The sequence below is a fragment of the Aethina tumida genome, chromosome 1 (genome assembly GCF_024364675.1).
Source record: "Aethina tumida isolate Nest 87 chromosome 1, icAetTumi1.1, whole genome shotgun sequence".
NCBI classification, from domain to species: Eukaryota; Metazoa; Arthropoda; class Insecta; order Coleoptera; family Nitidulidae; genus Aethina; species Aethina tumida.
In genome coordinates this window covers 74,086,901-74,106,611 of record NC_065435.1, presented here as the reverse complement: position 1 = coordinate 74,106,611, position 19,711 = coordinate 74,086,901, and the positions used below count along the sequence as shown (strand labels likewise).

Sequence of the window (19,711 nt, the reverse complement as noted above, 5' to 3'; positions counted from 1 at the left end):
TGAAGATAAAGAACGATTGTTTATTTTATTTTAATTATTTGACCGAAATATCCTAAATTAAACTGTTGCACCCGTATTTAAGAATTTCTTTTGTTTCTAAATCACATTTGGTCAACATGGAGAACAGTTCGCGCACCAGTTATTACATCTTCTTGGCAGCACTTTCAGGTAATTTCTTATAACCTTGTCCAATCAACTATTCATATAATTTTTGTTATAGTAAACCTAATAGCATTTAGTGCTGGTAGTGCTTATTCTTGGACGTCTCCAGTTCTTCCAAAACTTAAAAATCAAACACAATCACCCCTTCCTTCTCCCTTGACCACAACACAAGAATCATGGATAGCTTCACTGACAAGTCTCGGAGCAGTTTTCGGTCCTATATTTTCTGGAATAATGGCCGAAAAAATCGGCAGAAAAAAGACGCTCCTGATCTTCTCAGTACCAAGTTTAGTTTCACATTTAATCGTGGCCTATGCAACTCGCATTGAAATGTTGTTTGTGGCCAGATTTTTGGTTGGGATTGGTTGTGGATGTGTCTATTCAGTCATGCCGAATTTTGTTGGTGATATTTCGGAGGATAGTAACAGAGGTTTGCTAGGATGTTTCATGACACTTATGATCACTTGTGGTTTGCTGTTCAATTATTTAATTGGACCCTTCGTCAGCATAAAGATTTTAAGTTTTGGTAACATCATTCCTATTATACTTTTCATGGTGCTCTTCAGTTTGTTGGTGCCGGAAAGTCCATATTATTTTCTAAGCTTAGGCGATAAACAAGGTGCGGAGGCATCATTAATGAAACTTAGAGGAAAAAGTACCAAAGGAGTGGAAAAAGAACTGTTGAAACTTGTGACTAATTTAGAGATAGAAAAGGAGAACAAAGCAAGTATTAAAGACTTATTCAAATCTAGAGCATGCTTGAGAGCTCTAATAATCGTCAACGGGTTAATGATAATACAACAGTTTTCGGGTATAAACGCGGTTTTGGGTTTCATGGAAACGATCTTTTCAGCTACTGGAAGCAGCATCCCCCCTGAATATTCAACCATTTTCGTAGGCATCGTACAAATGTTGACTGTTGTAGTCTCTTCACAATTAATAGACAGACTCGGAAGGAAGATTTTGTTGCTTATTTCAACGATTGGCAGTTTTCTGTCTCTAGTATCCATGGGACTGTATTTTTATTTAAAAAATAACAACTATCGAGTTGATTCGATATTTTGGCTACCACTCATGAGTTTAGTAGTTTACATAGTAGTTTTCAACTTGGGTTTAAGTTGCGTACCTTGGGCAATGATGGGGGAACTATTTCCTTCGAATCTCAAGTCAGCAGCTTCGACAATTTCCACAACGTTTTGTTTAGCTTTGGCGTTTATCATCACGATGTTTTTCCCTCAAGTTTCCTTGACTCTGGGAATGGCCGGCTCGTTTTGGGGCTTTGGACTGTTTTGTCTTGCTGGAGCTGGATTTGTTTATATTTTGGTGCCTGAAACTAAGGGGAAGAGTTTCCAAGAAATCCAGGAAATGTTAGGAGAAAAAAAATAATATTTTTAACATTTGTTTTATTGGTTTAGTTTTATAAACTATGCAAATTAATGATGTAATTACTAGGTTCGAATTGTATTTTGAACAATAAATTGACAATAAAAATTTAGGTTTTTTCAAATGTTAAAATTGTCATTCGTAACTCAAATAAAAAATGTGAATATAATATAAATAATTATTTATACAAATTATAATCTTAGAGAAATTACTGAATTTTATATAAATTAAAATATTTTTTTATAAAATGTTTTTTTTTTCTCTAAAATGAAACCTAAACTATACTTATTTTATTTTTAAATTTATGAAAATAATAAATATTTTAATTTGTAAATGTCGTTAGCATTAAGGTTTTTATTACTTTCCTAGTTCCAATTTACTACTAAAAATTATTACATCAGTTTTTTTTTTAATTTTAGAATTGTAATCTTTAAAGATTATAATAAATTAAGTAAGGCAATAAAATAATAAGTTGTAGCTTAAGTAATTAGTTAAATAAAGCTTTATGCGCACTACAAATACTACATAAATCAGTAATTAGTATAAAAACCTCAGACAATGTATTCAAAAAGTTTAATTCAACAGAACAACCACAACATGCAGACCAAATTTTTCAACACATATTTCGTACACTTCGCTGTCTTAACTGGCAAGTACTAAACCTTATTTAAAATATAAACTTATTAATGCAGCAATTTCTTCAACAGTTAACTTAATATCATTTGCAACTGGTGCATTATATTCATGGACATCTCCAGTTTTGCCGAAGTTGAACGGTTTGAAAGATCCAAACGACAATCCTCTACCTTTACCAGCAACTACAGATGAGTCATCCCTAATAACTTCCTTGCTGGGTTTAGGGACGATATTCGGATCAATCCTCTCTGGTTTCCCGTCAGAGAGAATCGGTCGTAAAAAAACTTTACTAGTTTTCGCAATACCGATGTTTACAGCACATGTCATGTTGATATTTGCAAAGTCTCTAGTCATTATCTACACAGCTCGATTCTTTTGTGGTTTGGGAGCAGGTTGTGTGTTCGCGGTCGTACCGAACTATATCACGGAAATTTCTGAAGACAAGAACAGAGGAATAATGGGCTGTACCATGGGGATCGCTCTTGCAACTGGGATAATGTCGAATTATATCATCGGACCGTTTGTCAGCATGTCCATTTTGAGTTGCTTTCATTTGGTGCCTATCATTTTGTTTATTGTGCTTTTCGGCTGGTTTGTGCCAGAAACCCCGTATTATTTTGCTAGTTGCAACGATAAAAATAATTTAGAAACTTGCTTGATGAAGTTCAGAAACCAATCTTCAACAGATGTGCAGAAGGAATTAGTTTACATCATTCAAACAGTTGAAGATTCGCAGGCAGCACAAGGTAGTGTAAAAGACTTGTTCAAGTTGACGTATTTAAGAAGAGGGTTGATCATTAGTTGCATGTTGATGGTTGTGCAACAATTTTCGGGTATAACAGCAGTTTTGGGTTACATGCAAACGATTTTCGAAGCTACTGGTAGTAGTATTTCACCAGAATACTCTTCAATGTTCGTAGGAATAACACAAGTAATAGTTCAATTGTTCGTTTGCAGTTTAATAGAAAAACTTGGCAGAAGAATCTTGCTTATGTTCTCAACAGTTGGATCTTTTATATCGTTGGTTACATTAGGAGTTTATTTCTACCTTAACAATAACGGATATGACACTAGTTCAATTTTTTGGCTGCCGATTGCTAGTTTAATGATTTATATTGTTGCATATAATGCTGGACTTGCATCTCTTCCGTGGACAATAATGGGGGAGTTGTTTCCTTCAAATGTTAAATCTTTAGCCTCCACGTTCACTTCTTGTGTTTGTTTAACTATAAGTTTTATTATCGCACAAATATTTTCTTCTATTGTCGTCGTTTTTGGTATGGCCGGCACGTTTTGGATGTTCTCAGGTTTTTGCATCGCTGGATTTTTTTTCACAATGTTTATAGTACCAGAAACGAAAGGAAAGAGCTCTCAGGAAATACAAGCGATTTTAGAAGGACACAACAAAAAACAATCTATCTTACAATAAAAACTTTATTAGAAATTTGATCGTATCATTCTTAAGTACCATCTTAAATCTAATTACAAAGAAAAACTGGTTTGCAAAGATAATATTTGCATAAACAAATAAAAGGGATTAAAGAGTATTGTTTTATAATGTACGAGAACAAGCCACGTCGGTCTATGAAAATGTCAGCTGCACTAAGTAAATCAAAGTTTAAAGATTTTATATATTTTTAACATCTGTTTTTTTGTGTTTTTCTATGATTTTTAAAATCGTAATTATAGCAAAACAAGAAAATATTAGAATATGAGAATATAATGAAACATAATTATTTATACATATATATTTCCAAGGTCTAAATTTTAACGCCATATTTAAAAAAAGTAATTTAAAAAATGTGAATATTTTTATAGTTTAAATTATATTGTAAAAGATTACAAATATTCGAGTTTCAACTTAATATTAAAGATTATTTTCAAATAAATATTAAAATTATTTAAAAATATTTTATTAGAAGTTAGTTTTAAAAGAATGCCTTTATTTACGTAAACGAAACAATTAAATTTCTAAACTTAGTTGTAGCTTAAGTATTTAGCCAAAGATTTATGAGCTCTTCATTATACAAACAATTTATCAGTGTAAAAACCTAAGTGATGTATTCAAAAAACTTCAACTCATGTTGCGTTGCGATCAAATGTTCCAACTCATAAGTCGTACAGTTCGCTGTACTAGTGATAAGTACCAACTCTTATATGAAATAAAAGTTCAATTCAGAAATATTTTCAACAGGTAATTAAATACTATTATGTTTTTAGTTCTATTGAAGGTGAGGAAAAAAGAGACCTCATTGAATCCACTAACTGCACCAGTAACTGCAGATAAAATGGATCTAATAATTTTCTTGCTTTTTTTATAACGACATTTAGATAGACCTTCAATGGTTTTCCATCAAAAGAAACGGGTGCAAAAATTTTTACTAGTTTTCACTATCCCGCTATATCTCACATCATGTTAGTATTATCTATACATATTGTACACTACCGGATTCTTGAACCGCTTGAGAACTTGAAATAATTCTTCATGTATGAAAAAATACTTGAATATGCAAGGAGTTGTATTACTGAAACTGAAGGAATTGAAGTAACTCTTCATATATGAAAAAATACTTAAATATGCAAGGAACTGTATTACTGAAACAGTTGAGAATACGAAGAAAGAACAAGATAGTTTAATTTGTACAAACTACCATAAAATTAAAGGAAATAAATTGATATACATATATTGAAATGCGACAAAAATTAATATATAGATTATTAAAAATTTTGGTTAAAAATTAAATACAAAGACGATCACCGTCTAATGTAAACTGGTTTGCAAAGATAATATTTGCATAAATAAATACTGGGATTAGTATTGTTTTGGAATGTAAATACTGAATGAACAACGTCGGTCTTGGCGTCATCAGGTGCAGTAAATCAAATTTTTAAGACCTGTACAGTGGCGATTTTAGGACAAGAGGTAAAAGTTGTTCTTGGATCAAAATTGAATTGCACAACTTGGCATTGAATGTTTTGCACATCAGACTGGAATTTCTATTTGGCAGGAGACGATTGAAAAAAAATTAAATGTTTAGCATAGCAAGCCGGTTATTATCTGTAGTAATCTTGTTTGACTGATTAATTATGATAATAATTGAATATTTTAATGATTACCTTTGTGGGTACGTGTTATTTGAATTGCTAGGTAACTGTAAATTAAATAATGAAATTAAATGAGACAATAGGCTATTATTGATAAGACGCAATGCCAACTGGTGTTACATTAGAAATCTCTACGTGTGCTAAAATTATACACAAAATATTTATATCATAAACTGTGTAAGAAATAAAGATGTAATACAAATACCATGACTTAAAAGATTTAATTTGCATATTGATTTGATTTCCAAGAAATTCTACATTCTATAAAATTTATTATAACAATTTGCAATTGTGAGAATTTCTTGTTATATTATTTTGTTATATTATCGATTTATCTCATTAACAAATTTTGTCTTGTATATTAACGAATAAAGACATTATTAAATCTATAAAAACTTAATTATGCAACGAAAACATTCCGTTTACTAATAGTCGGATTCTAAGCAAATTCAATCAATTCTATTGGTTTAGAAAAAAAGTGGGGCAAATCATTCAGTTCCCATGCAATAATAATTACCAATGGTTATTCCGCGAAGTTGATTGAATAAAACAGGTCCGTGCGCTTTTTAATGTTATAAAATGTTGTTGGATTTTGGAGATTATTTCGTCTACTACGCTGCATTTTCTGGTCAGTTAGTTTATCGCCCTTAATCAACATCATCATTCCCGTTATTGTTTCAGTCAACTTAATTTCGTTCTCGGTTGGATCTGCTTACGCATGGACTTCTCCGGTCATCCCAAAACTAAAAAGAAACGAAAGCCCCCTGCCAGAACCGACGTCAACGCTTGAAGACTCATGGATCACGTCACTGATCAATCTAGGAGCAATCTTCGGCCCGTTTCTGGCCGCTTTCATGTCCGAAAGGGTCGGTCGGAAAAGGGCCCTCCTATCATTCTCCCTGCCGATGATCTTGTGTCATTTGATCAGTGCTTTTGCCAATCGAGTGTACATGTTTTTGGTGGCGAGGTTTTTGATGGGTGTCGGAATAGGGGGTGTTTATTCGATCGTTCCGAACTACGTGACAGAGATTGGAGAGGATAAGAATCGCGGTCTACTCGGTTGTACCATGTCCTTGATGATTGCTTTCGGTAACGTTTTTGTTTATGCTGTTGGACCGTTTGTAAGTGTACAATTGTTGAGCTTTTTAAATTTAGTGCCGCTTGTTATGTTCTTGGTGTGTTTTGGTGGTAGTGTACCAGAAACACCTCAGCATCACATCAAAACTAACAACAGAAAAAAAGCTGAAGACGTCTTAAGACTGTTTAGATCCAAAAACTGTAATCTCCAGGAAGAATTTGCGAAGCTGGTGAAATCTATGGAAATGGAAAACAGCAAGGGAAGTCTTAAAGACTTATTAACAACCAAACCAATCACAAGAGCCTTAATAATAGTTATTGGACTGATGGTCCTTCAGCAGTTTTCGGGTATAAACGCAGTTTTATGTTACATGGAAACGATTTTCGGAGCATCTAAAAGTTCATATCCTCCTGAATATTCAGTAATTTTTGTCGGAGTTGTGCAGTTAATAACAACGGCTGTAACAACACAACTAGTGGATAAAGTCGGAAGGAAGTTTCTCTTGTTGTTGTCATCAATAGGCTCTAGTTTGTCATTGGTTTGTCTTAGTGTTTATTTTTATCTCAATACCAATAATTATAATGTAGAATCGATTCTTTGGTTACCTCTAGTTAGCTTGATAGTTTATATAATAGTTTTTAACAGTGGTTTAAGCTGTATTCCTTGGGCTATTTTAGGAGAACTATTTCCTTCTCATGTTAAATCTTTATCTTCATCAATCACGTCTATGGTTAATTTAGTTTTAGCTTTTTGTATTACAATGTTTTTTCCACATTTAGCTGAAATTTTAGGCTTGGCTAGCACTTTCTTGCTTTGTGCAAGTTTCTGTGCCACCGGCGCTGTTTTTACGTTTGTTTTAGTACCCGAAACCAAAGGTAAAAGTTTGGAGGACATACAAAAAATACTAAGTGGTTGAGATGATGAAGAAAAATAAAGTTCCTGGAATTAACATTTATTTATATGTTATTTATTTTAAGTTTGTAATTGACTAGACTTGTATTTATGTAACGTTTATAATAAAATTTTGTACTTACACATCCTTTTATTAACATTCTGCAAAATTAAAATTGCGTATGTAATTAAATTTATCAAGAACATATTTATATATATTTCTTCCAACTATTTACAAAGTAAATTTATAAAAGATTAAACTTTAAGAATTTTATTTTTAGAAACGCATAACAAAGGACGTTGTTCAGTAATTTATGTAGCAAGTAAAAACGTTAAACTACATTTTAATTAAATTTAAATATAGATACATATGTATATCACTCAAAATAATCTACACATGCTGATTCCCAAAAGACTTGACCACAATCGAATTAAATTAAACATTAAATCCATTTTACAACTGCTGCCAGACTATTTGTAATTATATTAATTCTGATAAGGTGGTAAACTGCGAGGAAGTATCATGTATTATTTATTGTAGTTTTAATACGCCAGCACAATTGCTATTTGCTAAATTAAACCTCGAACAATTAAACATCATTCAAACGTCTGTGAAATTATCGTATAAAACCTGAACCCAGCTAAAATTCAGTTAGTGACGAAAATTAGTAACATGGAGTCAAAAACGAATCTGTTCGTCTATTTCGCAGCACTGTCTGGTAAGTCTTACTCATTTCAATATCTTCAAATACTAAAACAATTACTTTACAGTGAATTTCATGTCTTTTTCCTCTGGTGGAGCGTTTTCCTGGGCTTCTCCTGTCATTCCAAAATTGAACGGAAAAGTGAATCCTGAAAACAATCCTTTGCCAGAGCCACTAACAACCGTCGAAGAATCTTGGATCGCATCTTTGATCAGCATTGGAGCTAGTATCGGACCGATCATAGCCGGCTACTTGTCCGAAAAAATTGGAAGAAAAAAGACTCTTCTGGCGTTTTCGGTGCCAATAATTATGTCGCATTTGATGTGCGCCTTCGCCAACAACGTTCATATATTTTACATTGCGAGGATCTTGCTTGGAATTAGTATTGGTTGCAGTTTCTCCGTTATTCCAAATTATATCGGGGAAATTGCCGAAGACAACAATCGAGGATTGCTGTTTTGTGTCATGCCCGTCATGTGTAATCTTGGTGTACTTTTCAATTACGCCGTCGGTCCGTTTATTAGCATAAAAATGTTGAGTTTTATAAGTTTGGTTCCTATGTTACTTTTTGTGACATTAGTTGGTATTTTTGTGCCGGAAAGTCCGTATTACCTGGCAGGAATAGAGAATCAAACAGGAGTGGAGGACTCTTTGAGGAAACTAAGAAGTAAATCAGAAGGTGACATAAAAAAAGAAGCATTGTACATCAGCGAATGCGTTGCTGAAACTAAAAAGAATCAAGGCTCTTTCACAGACTTGATCCAGTCCAGAGGTTTGATGCGTGGTTTGATGATCACTTGTGGTCTGATGGTTTTCCAACAGTTCTCAGGCATCAACGCCGTGTTGGCGTATATGCAATCAATTTTCGACGCTACTGGTATGACCTTACCTCCAGAATATTCTTCTATTTGCATTGGAGTCATTCAGTTGTTCACTATAGGACTCACTGCTCCATTAATTGACCGACTCGGAAGAAGAATACTTTTACTATTTTCTACAATCGGATCTTGTCTTTCTTTAATAACTCTAGGTTGGTACTTCTATCTTAAGAACAACGGAGTCGAAGTTAATGCTATTTCCTGGTTACCAATCGCAAGTCTTATCCTGTTTATCGTTATGTTTAATTTAGGAATTGGACCTCTTCCTTGGACGATAATGGGAGAGTTGTTTCCATCTAATGTTAAATCCATGGCATCAACCATCTCCTCTTGTACTTGCATGAGTTTGGGTTTCTTGATTAGTATGTTCTTCCCCCTTCTTACCGAGTCTTTGGGTATGGCCATGTCGTTTTGGCTATTTTCTGCATGTTTGGGATGTGGAACTATTTTTATAACTTTAACTGTACCTGAGACAAAAGGAAGAAGTTTAATGGAGATACAGAATTTACTCAACAACGAGGATAAGAAATAATCATGTCAAATTTTAGGAGCAGTACTTAATGACAGTTTTTATTGTTAATTTATTAGTTTTGTAAATAAATAAAAATATGTATGTTATTAAGTGGTTTTATTTCTGTTAATTAAAACGCTATCTTCAGGTGAAAACTTTTATTCCATTATTCAAATATGTAACATTTATATATTTTATTTTTGATAAGGTACAAAATCTTTGGTGAAACAAAGCATTAAAACTTTTTGATTTACTTCTTCCTGTGGCAGGAGAAAAATATATTACAAGAATACAAAAAATTTACAAAACAATAAAATGGCAGCTCTGGTAAGAAATTCGTGAGAACTCTTAAATCTCAATTAAAATGGTGTTGCAGCTTCATTTTCCATTTCTAGAGAGTCAACCAAATTGTCTACATTATAATTATCTTTTAAAATGTCCTTCTCAGGTACAAAGTTTAGTAAAATATCGCTTCTTCTTTTCGGCTTTGCATAAATTACGCTGTTGACAATATAATCATCAGAGTTCCTGTTTCCGGTAACTACTTCTTTAAGGTAACGATTGTCCAAATCACTTTTATGTCTTTTTGTTAGGAAAAGTTCTCTACGATCGTTGTAATAATCATGTGATGAGTAAGAAAGATTTTTATCGTCGTCTAATGATTGTTGTTTTATGGGTAGTTCAGTTTGTGATTTTAAATCCAAATCAGCTTCCAGTGAATCTGGGGTCATGCTGTTACAAGGCAATCTAAAAATTATATTTAAATAAAAAACACACCGAATGTAAATTTCAGTCATACTCTGAAGGTTCTGTTGGTAGAACTTCTCCAAAAAATCTTGTAGCTTGTATAGGATTTTCGTTGGTGTCTTTGGGGATGTTAACTAAAGATTTGTGGGACCTTGGAACGTCATAGTCAGGTTCTGATAATCTTCTTTGACGAGTTGGAAGGAGTTTCAATAGCTACAAGTGCAAATGTTTTAAATTTATTGTTGTATCAAATAAAACAAACACAAACACAAGTACTTGAAGCCTTATCACTATTTCCTATTCATAAGTAAACATGAGGTTTATCTGTTAATAACAACAAACAATTTTTATAACTAAAATCTTATCTTACCTCATCGTCAGTGAGATTTGGATTAACCAGACTGGAAGTGTTCCCAGGATTTAATAACGGAGCATTTGTCACTTGAGTTAACTGTTCTAGTAACATTGTCAACTCGTCGGAATATCTGTTTGAGATCGGATCATAACTCATCTTCGGTCTCAAAACCACATCCGGTGGAACAGTTGGGGTGCTGAATTGTTTCACAAGTTTTTTAACCTTGCCTTGTCCTTCAGATTCGTCGGACTGTTGTTGTTGTTGCTCCAAGTCGTACACTATTTGGTCCACGCTTCTTGTTTGTTGGATTGTTTTCTTTTTAGGAGGGAGGAGGACTTTTTCGATCGGTTGGTTGTTTTTCGGCACGTCATGATAAGGGGAAGCTAATTCAGTTCTTTGGTGTTTCGGGGGGACTAGAGGACAATCACATTTTTTTTCCGCTGAAAAATTTAATCAATATTTATTAAAATTACTAAAAACATTTTTGGATACTTACAGTTGGCTTTAATTTCATCAACTGAGACGTACAAATTACTAACTTCTACTTTTTCATCGTTAATATCCACTTTAGAATTCTTCAGTTTGGATTGAACTATGTACAAATCATTGTATTCAACTTGTTCATTATCATGTACTTTCAAATTATTCAACTTGTATTGTAGATTATACAAATCATTTTCTTCAACTTCCTCATTATTCAACTGCACTCCAGCTCTTAGTTTGTTCATCTCAGTTTCTAATAAATATAATTCGTTGTTCACAACTTGTTCATCATTGGCGTTGACATTGGTTCTCAATTTTTTCTTTTTGGCTTCTAAAATATCTTGGAGCTGCTGTAATATTTGGATCGTGTCGCTATCATTTCGCATGATAAACGGAACGTCCACTTCTTCGTAAATGTTATCCTCGTCTTCTACTTTCTTCTTCTTATGCTTTAAACCGAATACTCGATTTATTAAACTTGGCTTCCTTTCGATTTTTTCCTTGACTTTTTCTTTTACTTTGGTTTTATCCTTGTGTTTCTCTTTTTTCTTTTTCTTACTAGCGTCTTCCTTTTCTTCGTCGCATTTCTGAACATCTTCCAACTTCTCAGGTATTTCAATGTAAGTGGGCATAACATTTTTATTGTAGTCTATGTTTGGTATCCCACTTTCATCATCTTTTGACATTAATTGCGAATTAACTGGAAGTTGTTCGTAGATATGACCTCCAAAGTTAGCTGTTGCCGTTTGATATATATCGTTGTCTATTATTTTATACTGGTCATTTTCTATGATAATGCTAGGAAGTCGTTCCATACTTAAAGATTTGATTTTGTTCTTGAAGGAGCTGTTATCAATATTTTTATCACCTTCAAGAATAACGCAATTACCATACAGTTTCTCCGTGCTTACAGCTTTCCTTGGTGGAAATTTAAATTCACTTTCGGTGGATTTTAAATTAAATTCGTTAAATTTGTGCAAATATGATTGTGCGCCTAATTTTTGCAATTTCTCCAAAATGGGATTGTTCGGTGAAGAAGGTGGTGATTTTGACGGAGTTAACGGACTGCTTGCATCGCTGTTAATGTCTCCATCCTGAAAATTATTAATGTCAAATAATTAGACTATTTAACTGAAAAATTGTACCTTAGTTTGTGACTCAATTAAGTTAATATCCTTAGAAGAGTATCTAAAATGACTGAGTCTGGTTGTACTGTTACTATTTTGGTTTAAAGTTGACATTATTGCTAACATCCATCTGTTTTGATCTTCGCGATTTTCAGCCCTCTATAAACATTTAAGACGATTAATTTCAACAACAAGAAAATAACATAAACATTCATCTTACAAGTGTAACTGTAGATCGTCTAGTTTCAATTTGAAAGACTCCATTTTGCGAGGTTAATGGTTTAACAATGCATGGAGGTCCTAAGTTTATCGAACCTTTAAACGGTGACAATGAATCGTATTCATCCTTTGACCTGTAATATAACAGAAGACGATCTTCTAGAACGAACCAGTATTTTTTAAACGTAGACATCATTTTCTGAAAATCGATGAATAATCAAAACAATAAAGGAAAATAGTTCTTTACCACTCTTTACCATTTTCCCCTTTTTCTCTAGATAACCAGAAAGTTTGGCCTTGACTGTAATGTCCGCGTCCATTTCGTCCTAAAAATAAAAGGCATAGATAATCCAATTAATTTATCACAGCAACGATTGCAAATGGTTTTCGTTCCGTTTAGTTTGTGGGCGGTTCATTGTTTAAATTGCAATTTGAAACGACTAGGAGACACGATCTTAAACCGTGCATCCACTTCCTGCATCTATAATAGGGGTGGATATATATAGAAGGGAAACTGTTTGTTTTGTCATAAGGTAAAAGCGAAATTCCACGTTTCTAATTACGGTCTTACGAAACGATTAAGTCAATATGTGAAAATGCGTGGATTAATCGGTTTTGCAACAGAATATTTCCGAAGATTTTCTATCTCGTTCAGTCAAGACAATGTAATAAGTGCTGCTCATAATTATGAAAGAAAGTACAAAATTATGTAACGATAATGGACGTGCATTGTCTTCCTGAACGCCTTGAACTGTAATTATTGTTGTTCTTTTATTAAGTGCATTTCCTCGGTGAAATTAATTGGACTGAGTGAAATTTTTAAGGTTGATTTTATTCCGAATCTAGCACTAACTGTGTTTAGAAATAAGCAACACTATTCACACTTTATAAAATTATTAATATTTCTGCATATGTTTCATAAACATATTAACGAATTAACTTGTGACATTTTCCGTGCTGATATATATTTTTCGTGGTTTTCTGCTCCTATTCTCATTATTTTATTAAATAATTCATATAAATAAAACTTACGTCGGACGATAAGCAAGACCACGGCCACTGTGGAATGCACTTTCTAAATTCGTTTAAATTATCGCGAAAAAACTGCGCTCCGTTTTGAAACATCTCGACGTCGATGTTCATTTTGCTGTCCGTCACTTTGATTACTTTTATCGCACTTTCCGGTGTTTATCGTCATATTGTTGGGACTTGTCTGACATTCATGATAGAAATGAATTTTATCAGATAAGCATTTTCCCTAATAAAATTATGGATATTAATATTTATTATTATGCGACACGAACACTTTCCATTTTTTAATTCTGTAATTACTTTCAAATTGGCCTCACTCTCGGCTCTAACAAAGTGTGTAATGATAGTGGCAACAGTTATTAGAAACCGTCAACATGTTAATAATAAAATTTTTACGTTATGTTAATTGATAGAAACTGAACTGTTTCTAGTTTTGCTCTGATTGTTTAAAGATGACGCAGAATCCACATAAATGATTAAAGGAAAATCGTGCATTTTTAACTAATTAAAATAAATAATGGACTGAAGATTTTTATTTTTTATTCACAGCCATTAACCTTGATACTCGTTCATTTATTGTAATTTCATATTACCATTTGTTTTATGTTATTACCAATTTACTCTTATATTCGCAATTATCAGACTGAAAACTCGGAGTTTCTCATTCTGATTTATTCAATCGGACTTTTAATGTCAGACTGCGAATGCAAACGAATCATATTTGATTTCTCCGCACACGAAAATATTTCCAACAGCTGTTTATTAATTTACAAAACAACGAGATTAGCAATAATCGAACTGTCGATTGAACTTTCGGTTTAATGTGTGTTAATGTAATTTATTTATTAAACGTATCAGAACACTTTCGTGTCCGTTTATTTACGGCACGGTTCGGTGCCTCACAAAAGATCCAAACATACATTCAAGTTCATTATTCCGATTGGAAAGTTGAATTTTTGCGTTTTTATCCAACGCACTCTAAATATCTAATGTTTTTTGCCTTTAATCGGTAAGACACAATTTAGGTAACTTACAACAAAACAAATCATCATCATATTTTGCCTTTTTGTTTATTGATTTTACTTTTATGGTTTTCGTTTAACAATTTCAGCAGTTTAGAATGTGAATATTTATGTAATACAAAATTTTAAAATAACTTACTACATAAATATTCTAAATCGAATAATAAATACGACAATAAATGAATTATTTAAATAATGAACAGCTGCTTCGAGTAATCATTTAATTCTACAAAATTAAATTTACAAACTCTATTTACAAATGATTTTTACATGTTACAAACCTTATCAACAAACTATTTCCTAACAGACATAAAATTTCGTAATCCTTATCACATTTGCAACTCACAAATTGTACAGAACATGAAATTCATACACTTAGTCACTTTTATGTGATGGTGAATATTGAAATAAATTGCTTTTCCATTAAAAACCACACTTTCAAAATCCCGCAATTCTGCAAACCACCAGAGACCCCGCGTCTCACCGATACGCCGAAGAAACTGAAACTGAAAGCCAAAACTGCAGGACTTGCCGACCGGCAGGAGAAATGCGAGTGTGCGATACGGTCGCGGTCTGCCCTCAGGAAGTTATGCTTCCGTTCTCGCTCTCCTGCACCGTTCGTTGATTTTTGTTTTAGGTTCGAGCCCTCGGTTTATTGTCAAAATTTTTGCTACTAATGACGACTTATCTTATCACCTGTATCGTTTCCCCGGCGGTTATTTAATTAATATGGAACGTCTTTCATCCACGGACTGACCGACATTAAACGGATAAAACTACAAAAGCGCGTTGAAAATATGTATCGTGACGCTGAACAAAGACTTTTTGATTAGTATGACTAGGTGTGGTTTTAAGGGAGCGCTCCACATACGATTTTTTATCATTTCGTACATGCACACGATCAAAAGGACCGTGAAAGTTCATGAATTATGTAAAAAAATAACGCTTGTGCTCTTAATTACTGCGGTTCTATGTTCGAGTTACAAATGTGCGTTTGATGCGCTGAATTAATTTATGTGTTTCTATTTAAATAACAGCTGATTTACAAGTATAATGGTTTTAGAACGTTCAGGTATGTTTTACAAATTCGAATTTCGAATATGTATATGCGCTTTTTCCCCCAAACTTGATTTTATTAATTTTCGATGTTTTATTACCTACATAACTTCTCCAAATAGGAATGATATCAATCAACTGAAGAAAGTAATTTTTAATAACCAATTACAGTCCTCATGAAATGAGCATTCCAATAGACCTAAAGGCATTTTGGTTTCCTAGATTTTTTCCATTTGCAGACTGAATCTGTTAATTAACTGATTTGCCTTTCACATTTTTTTACGTAACGAATTTGTCTCATTTATTCTGGAGTAGCATATGGTACCCGATGAATTGACGCGTTTTTCCTAAGCGGAAGTTAAAAAGTCTTGAATATATTTATTTGATCTCCACACGAAAGTATTTTTTATGTTCGGCGATGTTCAATTAGTGAAATGTTTGTTTTTTTATAAAACGTTTCTTTCCAATTTATTATCAATCTCTCTTAATTACGTAAATGATACGTTGTGACAGGAAATAAGTGTAATTACGTGTAGATATATCTCATTTATTCCATAGATATTTACAATTTTATTCTATAGATTGACTAAAGTTTGTTTTTAATAAAATAAGCACATCCTTCAATCTGGTACATATAGAATCTTCCAAATATATTAATAAACCTTTATGAAAGATTAACGATAGTAAACTATAATAAAATCAGTGTAACATTTGCTGGTATTGCAATTATAGTAATTGTACAATTGTACGTAAAACATTTGAGCATAAGCAGTAGGTTTGTTAATACATTCCATGATAAAAACAACATATCCCAAAATACGTTTCGAAAATAAATTAGTCTTTTTTGTTCTTGTAGTTATTTACATTATACTCATCGGACTAAAATCTAATCAGTACTGTCGTCATCATCAATAATTGCAGTTCTATCTCCCGGGGAACTTCCCCTTCTTGTCACGAACCCCTTGATGTTCGTTCTCGTGGTCGAACCCCAAGTTTCCTTAACAGCTTCTGAAGTCGTCATCAAAATTGAATAAGAGGAGTTGTTCTCGCCCTCTTTACTGTGATGGATGCCGTAAAGGAAGTAAACCAACATTCCGAATATCATCCAGACAAAAAATCGCAACCAGGTCAAAACGTTTAAGTGCACCATGAATTCTATGTTACATAAAATACTCAATGCCGGTATAAACGGTACCATTGGTACCTTGAATCTTAGGCCACTATCATTTTGATGATGGGCGATGATTACCACCATACCTAAAATGTAACAATTCATTATGAGTTGTTAGAATTTGTTGCTAGATTTTTTTACATCCTGCCATAATAAGAATGAAGATTCCTGCCATGATAACAGTCCACCAAATTCCATTAGATAAATCCCTACTTGAGACTTGAAAGAGAATACACAAAGCACCTCCGAAAACAGTGTAAATAAACACGCAAGTTGTTACAACTGAACCTGGTTCACATTTTCCAAAAAGTGGAGACAACCAACTGTATTGAGCTCTTAAAGTACCTGAAATTTATTAAATAAATATATTTTTATTATATATACTTACTTATTGTTGACATACCTGCAAGATTAATAATTTCTGACGCCGGCGTTGTCATATCCGAACCAGAAACTTCGGAACCTGGTGTCGTAACAGGTTTAGGCAAGGTGCTTTCAATACTTGGCCTATACCTCAAAATAATCACGCAAGCGCTGACAATCGTGTAAGCCAACAAAGTACCAATCGACATAAATTCCACCAGCTTCTCCAAATCAAAGAGCAAAGCAATAATAGCCGAGCTAATACCGGATATGACCAGATTGATTAAGGGTAATTGAGTCTTGCTATTAACCTTCCCCAAAAATCCGAAGAGTAGTCCATCAACTGCCATAGCGTACATGCATCTCGGTAAAGAAAACAATGACCCAAATAACGTGGTGGTCATACCGCATATAGCGCCCAAAGACACCACATATTTAACCCAATGCATTCCGACATTGGCGAAAGCTTCGGGCAAAGCTGCAGTCTCGCTTATCTCATAGTATGGCACTAGGAGTGTCAGGGCAGAGGCAACAAGAATGTAACCCAAAGTGACGATGCCCATGGAGATGACGGTGGCCATGGGTATGGAGAAGGAAGGGTTCTTGGCCTCTTCACCAGAGGTGGCGATGCTGTCGAAACCCACGAAGGCGTAAAAGCAGGTGGCGGCACCCGCGATCACACCTCCGAAACCATATGGTAGAAAACCGCCTTTTTGGGCAGTCCAATTGTCTTCGTTTGCATACATGAATCCTTTAAAATAAGAAAGTATATTGCTTGGCGTTAAAATTATGCAACCTAGTTTACTTAATGCATTCAAATTGTATAATGTTGTGTAATTTAGTTTACCCTATAAGTTTCGTAATTAATTGATACTTACCTACGACAACGATCAAGCTCATGACACACAGATTAATTGTAGTCAAAAGACTGTTAACAATCGCCGATCCTTTGACTCCAATACCTAACAAGAGAGCGTATACCAAACAAACGGTGAATGCCAAAAGATCCGGATATCTGCCCAACAACTGCTCATGCATCTCTCCAGTCACCGATATAGTGGTATTACTAATGAACCCCCCAAACAAGGAATCAACATAGCCACTCCAGGCCCTTGCAACAGAAGCAGCACCGATCATATGTTCGAGCAGGATGTTCCAGCCAATGACAAACGCCCAGAATTCCCCGATCGAGATGTATGTGTAAACGTAAGCGGATCCAGCTTTGGGCACTCTGGTTCCGAATTCGGCGTAACAAAGGGCCGATAGAAGACAGGCAAGTCCTGCGAGCAGGAAAGAAATTATTATTCCCGGTCCCGCTTTGTCCTTTGCCACCGTGCCAGTCAGGACATAGATTCCGGCACCAACCATATGACCGACACCTAAAATAATGGGAATCAAGTTTTTGAACATTTGGAATGAAAATTTTTCTAAGATTGTGTAGTCTTGGTTGCCTATAAGTAGGTACATTATATAATTCATCATAGTCATAAGCATTTATCATCTTTATAAATTACCAATACAATATTTTAAATAATTTCAAGAATGAATTTTGTCACGAACAATTAAAGTGATTAAATTAATCAGTTATTGTAAAAATGCAATTGAATTCTAATGAATATTTATCGTTTATTACACATTAAAAGTCATACCCGCCTTTTAGATTAACAAGTTTTATTGGAATTCTTTTATAAACATTAAAATACTTCGTAATGCTTTATTAAATGATATGATAATTTTTCTAACATATTTTTTTTTTTTTTTTTCGTAAAACTGTGCGAAATCCAAAAGAAAAAACAATCAAATAAATCAATATCGCGTGTGCACAGTATTGATGTAAAAATTCTCAACAAACATAGAACGTATTCACTATACGTTCATTTTTCTTTATATTCTTTTTCTCAAGGGATTATTAATTGATTGCTTACCCAGAAGAGTGATGTCGAAAGTGTTCAAACAACGATTTAATGGGGTTTCCATTATGTCTGATGGTAGTTGTTTGGTCCGGTTCATTTTCGTGCAAATTCCGGACATCACGTGTTTCAGGATCATTTTCCTTGATCCTGGCATTTTTGCTGAGTCTGAAAAAGCATACGAATACGAATAAATAATGCATGAATCATTGTCATAAACATTTAACGTATAAATAAATCATGTGCATTTAAAGTCGTAAATTGTTGAAATAATTACGGGATGAATTTCTATTATATCCTTCGCGTAAAGTGCCAATAAAATATGGCAATAAACTGAATTCATAATTGATTAAATCTTAATTGAAAGGAAATAATTTCATAAAACTGCCTGAGAAACCTGACATAATTTCAATTAAATTCTAGAAATAGAATCCAATTACGCGTCTAATGAAGAAAAGAAAAAATATAAACCGGTCAATAGTACCGTTATTTTTGGAGGCACAAATGAAAATTTTTGACAGCCGTTTCCATATGGAAGCAAAATCTACAACATGTGGAAACCCACTAACTGTACAACAACAATATTATGTTGCAACAAATTAATTACAACAATTTGTAGTTTGTTTTCTACCGGAAATTCATCATACATCCTCTCCAGTCGATAACCTTTAATATTAAATGTTTTCACACAACGTACAATTAATCGGTACACACAAATAAGCAAAAGCAACAAATACTCACCCTGTTTATAACGATGGAAAATGCAAAGTAAAAAGAACACGGAAAGAAAAGTGGTAAAATGCGACCGTACGAGACGTGCGATGTTTTCTCAGGACAAACGAATTCGGGACATTGTGGAAAAACGGGAATTGCGCACA

At 33.6% G+C, this 19,711-nt stretch overlaps 6 protein-coding genes across 8 annotated transcripts; 4 read left to right on the top strand and 2 right to left on the bottom strand.

The window, feature by feature from the left end:
- The first annotated feature begins 27 nt into the window (after positions 1 to 27).
- LOC109602960 (facilitated trehalose transporter Tret1-like) lies at positions 28 to 1,705 on the top strand. Its single transcript, XM_020019409.2, has 2 exons — positions 28 to 168; positions 221 to 1,705. The coding sequence occupies exons 1-2, from the start codon at positions 117 to 119 to the stop codon at positions 1,546 to 1,548; spliced, it is 1,380 nt and encodes a 459-aa protein (XP_019874968.1). The 5' UTR covers positions 28 to 116; the 3' UTR covers positions 1,549 to 1,705.
- A 396-nt stretch (positions 1,706 to 2,101) lies between these two features.
- On the top strand, positions 2,102 to 3,625 carry LOC109602949 (facilitated trehalose transporter Tret1-like). Its single transcript, XM_020019397.2, has 2 exons — positions 2,102 to 2,194; positions 2,253 to 3,625. Exons 1-2 carry the CDS (start codon positions 2,104 to 2,106, stop codon positions 3,608 to 3,610), a joined length of 1,449 nt encoding a protein of 482 aa, XP_019874956.2. The 5' UTR covers positions 2,102 to 2,103; the 3' UTR covers positions 3,611 to 3,625.
- A 622-nt stretch (positions 3,626 to 4,247) lies between these two features.
- Positions 4,248 to 7,397, top strand: LOC109602941 (facilitated trehalose transporter Tret1-like). Of its 2 annotated transcripts, none has more exons than XM_049969572.1 (2): positions 4,248 to 4,375; positions 5,968 to 7,397. In XM_049969572.1, exon 2 carries the CDS (start codon positions 6,141 to 6,143, stop codon positions 7,278 to 7,280), a length of 1,140 nt encoding a protein of 379 aa, XP_049825529.1. In that variant the 5' UTR covers positions 4,248 to 4,375; positions 5,968 to 6,140; the 3' UTR covers positions 7,281 to 7,397. The 2 variants fall into 2 exon arrangements, with proteins under 2 accessions (XP_049825529.1, XP_049825523.1); XM_049969566.1 differs by lacking the exon at positions 4,248 to 4,375 and adding an exon at positions 5,817 to 5,914.
- Positions 7,398 to 7,833: 436 nt separating this feature from the next.
- LOC109602931 (facilitated trehalose transporter Tret1-like) lies at positions 7,834 to 9,455 on the top strand. Its single transcript, XM_020019377.2, has 2 exons — positions 7,834 to 7,974; positions 8,027 to 9,455. The coding sequence occupies exons 1-2, from the start codon at positions 7,929 to 7,931 to the stop codon at positions 9,367 to 9,369; spliced, it is 1,389 nt and encodes a 462-aa protein (XP_019874936.2). The 5' UTR covers positions 7,834 to 7,928; the 3' UTR covers positions 9,370 to 9,455.
- Positions 9,456 to 9,491: 36 nt separating this feature from the next.
- On the bottom strand, positions 9,492 to 15,114 carry LOC109602920 (uncharacterized). 2 transcript variants are annotated; one of them, XM_049961261.1, is made up of 8 exons: positions 14,615 to 15,114; positions 12,537 to 12,605; positions 12,281 to 12,478; positions 12,079 to 12,219; positions 10,947 to 12,027; positions 10,466 to 10,890; positions 10,148 to 10,308; positions 9,492 to 10,095 (listed from the first exon to the last, which is right to left on the bottom strand). In XM_049961261.1, exons 2-8 carry the CDS (start codon positions 12,597 to 12,599, stop codon positions 9,708 to 9,710), a joined length of 2,457 nt encoding a protein of 818 aa, XP_049817218.1. In that variant the 5' UTR covers positions 12,600 to 12,605; positions 14,615 to 15,114; the 3' UTR covers positions 9,492 to 9,707. The 2 variants fall into 2 exon arrangements, with proteins under 2 accessions (XP_049817218.1, XP_049817217.1); XM_049961260.1 differs by lacking the exon at positions 14,615 to 15,114 and adding an exon at positions 13,312 to 13,467.
- An 806-nt stretch (positions 15,115 to 15,920) lies between these two features.
- Positions 15,921 to 19,698, bottom strand: LOC109603355 (cationic amino acid transporter 4). The gene is made up of 6 exons (XM_020019843.2): positions 19,575 to 19,698; positions 18,849 to 19,001; positions 17,802 to 18,302; positions 16,964 to 17,674; positions 16,702 to 16,905; positions 15,921 to 16,646 (listed from the first exon to the last, which is right to left on the bottom strand). The coding sequence occupies exons 2-6, from the start codon at positions 18,988 to 18,990 to the stop codon at positions 16,276 to 16,278; spliced, it is 1,929 nt and encodes a 642-aa protein (XP_019875402.1). The 5' UTR covers positions 18,991 to 19,001; positions 19,575 to 19,698; the 3' UTR covers positions 15,921 to 16,275.
- Positions 19,699 to 19,711: the final 13 nt, after the last annotated feature.

Excerpts from the sequence above, each read along its gene's own strand:
- LOC109602960 (XM_020019409.2), top strand. The coding sequence starts at position 117 with ATGGAGAACAGTTCGCGCACCAGTTATTACATCTTCTTGGCAGCACTT. Across the intron at positions 169-220 it reads CTTCTTGGCAGCACTTTCAG|TAAACCTAATAGCATTTAGT; the intron begins GTAATTTCTTAT and ends TTTTTGTTATAG.
- LOC109602949 (XM_020019397.2), top strand. The coding sequence starts at position 2,104 with ATGTATTCAAAAAGTTTAATTCAACAGAACAACCACAACATGCAGACC. Across the intron at positions 2,195-2,252 it reads ACACTTCGCTGTCTTAACTG|TTAACTTAATATCATTTGCA; the intron begins GCAAGTACTAAA and ends TTTCTTCAACAG.
- LOC109602941 (XM_049969566.1), top strand. The coding sequence starts at position 5,866 with ATGTTGTTGGATTTTGGAGATTATTTCGTCTACTACGCTGCATTTTCT. Across the intron at positions 5,915-5,967 it reads CTACTACGCTGCATTTTCTG|TCAACTTAATTTCGTTCTCG; the intron begins GTCAGTTAGTTT and ends TTATTGTTTCAG.
- LOC109602931 (XM_020019377.2), top strand. The coding sequence starts at position 7,929 with ATGGAGTCAAAAACGAATCTGTTCGTCTATTTCGCAGCACTGTCTG. Across the intron at positions 7,975-8,026 it reads CTATTTCGCAGCACTGTCTG|TGAATTTCATGTCTTTTTCC; the intron begins GTAAGTCTTACT and ends ATTACTTTACAG.
- LOC109603355 (XM_020019843.2), bottom strand. The coding sequence starts at position 18,990 with ATGCCAGGATCAAGGAAAATGATCCTGAAACACGTGATGTCCGGAATT. Across the intron at positions 16,906-16,963 it reads AGAAATTATTAATCTTGCAG|GTACTTTAAGAGCTCAATAC; the intron begins GTATGTCAACAA and ends AATAAATTTCAG. Across the intron at positions 16,647-16,701 it reads CATTCTTATTATGGCAGGAT|GTATGGTGGTAATCATCGCC; the intron begins GTAAAAAAATCT and ends GTTACATTTTAG.
- LOC109602920 (XM_049961260.1), bottom strand. The coding sequence starts at position 13,422 with ATGAACATCGACGTCGAGATGTTTCAAAACGGAGCGCAGTTTTTTCGC. Across the intron at positions 12,028-12,078 it reads TAATTGAGTCACAAACTAAG|GATGGAGACATTAACAGCGA; the intron begins GTACAATTTTTC and ends AATAATTTTCAG. Across the intron at positions 10,309-10,465 it reads CAAATCTCACTGACGATGAG|CTATTGAAACTCCTTCCAAC; the intron begins GTAAGATAAGAT and ends TTGCACTTGTAG.